This window comes from Priapulus caudatus, unplaced genomic scaffold, assembly GCF_000485595.1.
Source record: "Priapulus caudatus unplaced genomic scaffold, Priapulus_caudatus-5.0.1 Scaffold811, whole genome shotgun sequence".
NCBI classification, from domain to species: Eukaryota; Metazoa; Priapulida; class Priapulimorpha; order Priapulimorphida; family Priapulidae; genus Priapulus; species Priapulus caudatus.
Window position 1 is genome coordinate 19,442 of NW_014577872.1, and position 6,231 is coordinate 25,672.

Here is a 6,231-nt window from a genome sequence, read left to right on the forward strand (position 1 = left end):
CAAATAGTTCGTGTGTCAGATCCTGATGCTGCTGCTGCTGCTGCTGCCGCCGCTGCTACTACTACTACTGCCGCTGCTGCTGCTGCTGCTGCTACTACTACTACTAATGCTGCTGCTGCTGCTGCTGCCGCCGCTGCTACTACTACTACTGCCGCTGCTGCTGCTGCTGCTGCTACTACTACTACTAATGCTGCTGCTGCTGCTGCTGCTGCTGCTGCTGCTACTGCTGCTGCTACCGCTGCTGCTGCTGCTGCTGCTGCTACTACTGCTGCTGCTGCCACTACTTCTGCTTCACTGAAACTGGTTTTCCTACCCTCTCTTTGTCCGCAGCCGAGCAAAATTTAATGGGTAGAAATTCGGCTTAGGGTTGATCGTAGGGTAAGGGGTATGGTGAGGATTTGTGCTTGGTATTATTGTAATGGGTATGGTTAGGATTAGTGGTAGGGTTATGGGCAATAGGTATGGGTAGGATTATTGGTAGGATAAGGGATAAGGTTAAGATTAGTGGTTGCCAAAGGTTTAAGATTAGGATTCCTTATTAACTCCTTATAATGTTAAGAGCTAATAATAAGAGGTATTATTACTAATATTAGCTCTTGATAATGTGTATATCAGTAGTAATAGTAAGGTATCATTAGCTGTTTACGTATGTTGTTGTTGATGCTCTCACGCGTGTTTAACATCATGAATGCCTTCTCTCGGCAGGGAGTCAATAACGCGAGTGTGCGAGGCCGCGCGCCTGAAGACTCCAGACAAGAAGCGAAAGGTACGTGTGCACTGTGCGTGAAATAACTCACAGGCGACGCGTCCTGTAGTCCGACGTTGCCACCAGTTGCTGAGGAGGGCTCAGCACGCCGTCATTGGGTCCACCTCTTGTCATCAGGGGTTAGTGGGGGTCAGCCTCTGTCAGCAGTAGGGGTGTAACAATACATTTTGTTTCGGTTCGGTTCGGTTTTCAGTTTTTGCTCTTTGGTTTGGTTCATTCGGTTCGGTTATTTTCAGTAGTAAAAAATAAAAAATGCTGAGAAGATGGGGAAATTTTCCCTCAATTTTGAATAATAATAATAATACCTATCATAATATTATACATTTATTGTGTTATTCATTGGCCAAAAGACAATAAAGTAATAGCTCGCCGTGTGCGCCCCCCTAACTGAGAGTGGGTTGAATGTATTTCCTCGGAACTGAACCGAGAATCGAAACGGGGAAAAAAAACGAAAACCGAACCGAATGGGGTGTAGTGCGATACAGTTGAATCGCAGTTAATCGTTACACCCCTAGTCAACAGAGAGTCAGTAGGAGCTTTACAGCATGGGGGTCAACTTGAGCAACTCGGGGGGGGGGGGTCGGCTGTAATCAGTCGGGTCAGGGGGGGGGGGGCCCGCGACTCTCCGACGTCGCCCAACCGCGTCGCTCTGTTGTTTTCGCCGCAGACGGACAAGCGCATATGCAAGATGCTGGGCGATCGGCCGAACATGCAGCACGCCGGCTCGAACATCAACTTCACCGTGAGCACGGACAACCTGAGCCTCGTCATCATGGAGTCTGGCGAGGTGAGGCGATGCCCGCTAACTCCTGCGATTTTATTACTTGCCGCCGCCGTCTTCGCGATCGGTCAATTAGCGACGGGGGTGCGAGTGATTTTGGAAAATAATCATCATTCCTATGCTACACCTTGTTCATTGTTGTGCTAACTGATGTTTTCAAGTCATTACAATTTTCTTGCCACCTGTTGTGTTGCTGACGTTCAATGCAATATGTTGTGTGTGATGAGCAGCTAGTTAGCTTCATATCGTTGGACACCTGCAGTTAGTTGGTGTTTACTGACTTCGACGTGATTGTGTAAATGCGCAGGATCGGTATGAAATTAGCCAGAGAATGTGTAGAGTATTGTAATAACTACATTGCAATATGAATCAGCATCGATTCAAGTGTTTGTGTGTAAAGGTTTCAAGTACTTCCCCCAGCAGAGAGAAGAAGTGTCAATGTTCCATCCCGTGCAAATTTCCCACAGACGTTTGTTAATATTAATGTTGTGTTTGTCACCATTTCAGATCATTGCTACGCACCAGATGCAGGGCATATCATTTGCCTCGGGAGGAGATCCGGTATGTTCACTTGTTTTTTCACCCGCTAGCTCATGCCGCTTGCTAGGATGTGTCACAGTGTTGCATTAATTTTGAAGTGAATAAACGTGGACCGGATAGCATTAATCGCTTATTTGGGAATTATTTGTTTAAGGAATTGAAGTAATCGTGCTGTTATATTGTATATTCAAATCTAGACTAGAGAAGTCTCCCTATGTCTGTCATCGTACTTCTGTACATTGACTTCGCGTGAGCAGAGACTTCAAAAAATGTCATATGAGATTAGTAGACAGCACAGTTATCTGTTGGCTGCATCTGTCTGAACTCATGTATCAATGAGTGCGTACTGACGGGGGCATTTAATGAGATTCCTATGTGGATTCTGCTGATCTGAAGGCACATGTTATTGGTGTAAAGCCGTATTATGATTAGCATTAAACTGTCACAGCATTGATGTCCCTCGTCACCCTAGCGGTTGCGCAGCCTGCTCCTTTCCTGCCACTGCACCTCAGCGCCCTCTATCTTGTCGTGGTCGCACACGTGTGTGATTGCCGTCGCGTTCCTGCCCTCGCGCCTCAGCGCCCCCTATCTCTCATCGGCGTGCCGTTGCAGGAGACACTGGACTTTGTCGCGTACGTGGCGAAGGATGCGACGGGGCGTGCGTGTTACGTGCTGGAGTGCGGCGGCGGGCTCGCCCAGGACGTCATCACCACCATCGGTCAGGCGTTCGAACTGCGCTTCAAGGAGTATCTGAAGAAAGCGCCGAAACCAGCATCCCTCGTCAGCAGGTAGTACTGCTACTGTAGTAGCATCCATACCTGTGTTAGCGTAGCGGCTCCCTCTGTCTATAAAGGACACGTGGCAGTTTCTGTGAGTGGCAGTTGCGGTAAACCTTATACATAAGGACAACCACATGCATTGTATATACCAGGCGTTCGTTCTGTGAAGCTGATTGTAATGTTACTTAAACTGACACTTAAGGGAAATGCTAAAAGTGTCTTTTATATAGAGGTGTCCATTCTGTGAGGGTGTCCACTGGCACAGGCTTGACTATATACAGTGAAATAACCTCTATCAAACAATCACGTGTCTATAAAGTGGCGTTGTCTATAAATTGGCACTGTAGGCTTGCATCTTGAATGAACCTTATATAAAAGGTTGACTATATATGCTTGAAAAAATTGACTATATTGAGGTGAAGAATTCAGTGGCTGTCTGCAGGGGTGAGAAGAAGCTGGCACTTAATAATTTTCAGCTGCTTATGCCATAGCTTCTGCTGGTCACGTGTGCTGACGCACGCTCGTCTTTGTGTGCGCAGGGCTGAGGAACTCTTGCCAGAGCGACCGGCAGCATGGGGCGACGACCCGGAGTATTACAACGACCTGCCTGGCAAGCAGCCACCTCCTCTGCCCCCACTGCCGCGCAGTCTTAGCCAGGTTGGTTGAAGAGGAAGTGAGAGAGAAAAAGAGGGAGAGAGATAGGGCAATCAAGAGAGAGAGAGAGAGAGAGAGAGAGAGAGAGAGAGAGAGAGAGACAGAGAAAGAAGGACCGCTCTGTCATCTAGTGTCTGTGCCTGTGCAGTAATCATGCGTCTGTTTTTTGTTTGGCAGCCGACTCGACATGATGACGACGCAGCGGCGTGCAATCACCTCTTCACGACACAGGTCTCCGAGGCAGCTATCCCACCATCGAGACATGGCGCAGCCGACGCCTTCTCTGGCGCACCCTACACTCGCAGAGGTGAGTCTCCACTTGAGCACGAAATAGGCGAATAAAGCGTGGTTATAAAAGGTCGTCAGCATTTCTGTACAGTCGCGCCTGTCTGGGGAATGATTGGCAGCGCAGCCGAGTGCATTTCACTGAATTCACTGCTTAGTGGTGCCATCTAGTGGTGCGATTTCACAACTCTGGTATTAACGCACATTTCTCTAAGACCGATAGATAGTTCACTATGAAGAGGGATTTTGATATTTACATTTTGACGCTGTTGCAGTGTAAAACCACCTTGTATATGAGACACCTGTTCACAAAGAAGGCTTGTTATTTCTCTTGAGTGGCCGTTATGTGCAGGTCTGACTACACATCGTCACATGTTAGCGTAACTTATTCTTTCATTAGGAATATTAAATATCACTGACGCTGTAATGATTGTTTTGTTCTGCAGCGTGTGACAAGCAGCCGGTGTTGCCACCAGAGGGCGTGCCACCTCAGCCTCCGTCGCGTGACGATTCCAACGGATGCATACCACTGGAGCAGGAGCATTGGTTTCACAGCACGCTGACTCGCAGAGAGGTGAGAGAGCCGTGAGAGCGCGCGCACGCAGCATCCGGGAAGCCCAGAATCACAAGTGCTGGCCTGCATCACCGCTCACCGTGCGTTACAGGGGGCGGTATCATAACAGTAAAATGATCCAATTAACAGTAAAACATTAAGATGGTCTTTACACGAGTTTTATTTCATAGACTGGACCTCTATACATTTCATATGAGAAGCCCGTAACTTTTCCTTGTATCTGTCGATGGTCTATGAGAATATGTTAAGACTAGTGTTGAGACTGATTTTGTCATACAACGAGCCCGTGTTTATGATGTGCTATGGTGGACCTTCTTAATGAAAACAACCTGTTAGACTTAAAGTGATTACGTCACCGTAAATAGTAAAAGTTAAAAAAAATTATTTCCACTTTTTCACAAAATGTAAGTGATTCTGTTCACATTTTATTGTTAAATTGCTGCCTTATACTTCCTATTTTGCTATTACATTCGATGTTAACAAACACAGGGTCTCCAACCATTCCTCATTCTGTGGAATCATTACGATTTCTAGGCTTAATTTCCGCATTCTGCAGCGGCAAGGTTATATTCCTCATTTCAGTTGCACTGTACAAAATTTGCACTGATTGTTTGCATTGTTTGCTTGGACACATTGTTTTTTTTCAGGCATTTTGTATCTGGCATGTCTATGGTAAATGGAACAGCCTAGTCAGACAGGCGCTGTCTGCAAGGTGTCGCGTAGTTTGTTTGCTAATCAGACAAGGGTTGTAGGGTTGAGTCTAGGGTTGAGATAGTGTTATCAGACATGAGAATATGGCCCACAGTATGCCTCAGATTGCAGGAAAATGGCTTAAATATTTCAAAATTTTCTGGGGGGCATGCCCCCAGACCCCCTACCACTGGCATGCCTACGGCAAGCGGGCCTGCTGGCGGCAGCCAAGGTATATTTCGCCCCCCCCCCAGTCCATCAATATCTGAATACGCCACTAGTTACTGATCACTTCGGGAACATTCCGCATTTGGAGTTCACAGGGTTGGAAACCCTGCAAACACTCGTGACTTGACACTTTGACATAGCCCACCATAGCAAGCATTTAATGTCATGATAAATATATCAAATCACCCAGATTTTTTGGATTTTTAACTAGTTGAAAAACAATCTTATCAGGTAAGAATTTACTTAGGTCTGCTGTGTCTGCAAATTGCGTCGAACCATGCTTGATTGCGCTATGCACACGAAGCGTTATTTCTTTTACCAGTGTCAAATTTACAGACACCAAGTCATAAAAAAATTCTCAAGCTTTCGACAATTTCTTATTAGATAGACACTTATTTACTCGACGCGACAGTATTATCAGTTCTTAGCATTTTATCTCGGCAAGGAGAAACAAATCTGTTACGTGTTTGTGTTTCAGGCGGAGCAGCTTGTGAAGCGGGATGGAGACTTCCTGGTGCGGGAAAGCTCCCAGAGTCCCGGCCAGTACGTGCTCACAGGCATGCAGGGATCACACGTGAAGCATCTGTTGCTCGTTGACCCTGAAGGGGTGGTGAGTGTGCCTGCATGCCAGGCATGTCTAGTATGTGTCTGTATGGCACACACACAGCAGAGTGGCAGGGTGTGTGTGTGTGTGTGTGTGTGTGTGTGTGTGTGTATGCGGTCTGTGTATGAAGCATAGTGTGTGTGTGCGTGCGTGTGTGTGTCATGGGTGTATGCAGGGGGGGGTCGTGAGGGTCGTACGACCCCCCCAAAATTTTAAAAGGTCCACATTTTTTCCAAAGACATTTTTTTCGAGGGCCTTTTTACAATGATATAATACAGGACCCCCCCTGCTCGCGCAGAAAACGCATCTTAGGAGGTCTAATTTCAAAAA

General features: G+C 46.8%; 1 protein-coding gene across 1 annotated transcript in view; it reads left to right on the forward strand.

Annotated features, from left to right (window-relative positions):
* LOC106813702 (SHC-transforming protein 2-like) overlaps window positions 1-6,231 on the forward strand; it is a 14,145-nt gene that overhangs the window by 6,274 nt on the left and 1,640 nt on the right. Inside the window, exons 2-9 of the mRNA XM_014817910.1 lie at window positions 706-766; window positions 1,434-1,553; window positions 2,055-2,108; window positions 2,700-2,875; window positions 3,406-3,523; window positions 3,698-3,827; window positions 4,252-4,379; window positions 5,776-5,907. Of these exons, the coding sequence (XP_014673396.1) occupies window positions 706-766; window positions 1,434-1,553; window positions 2,055-2,108; window positions 2,700-2,875; window positions 3,406-3,523; window positions 3,698-3,827; window positions 4,252-4,379; window positions 5,776-5,907 (919 nt within the window). The remainder of the gene's footprint in view (window positions 1-705; window positions 767-1,433; window positions 1,554-2,054; window positions 2,109-2,699; window positions 2,876-3,405; window positions 3,524-3,697; window positions 3,828-4,251; window positions 4,380-5,775; window positions 5,908-6,231) is intronic.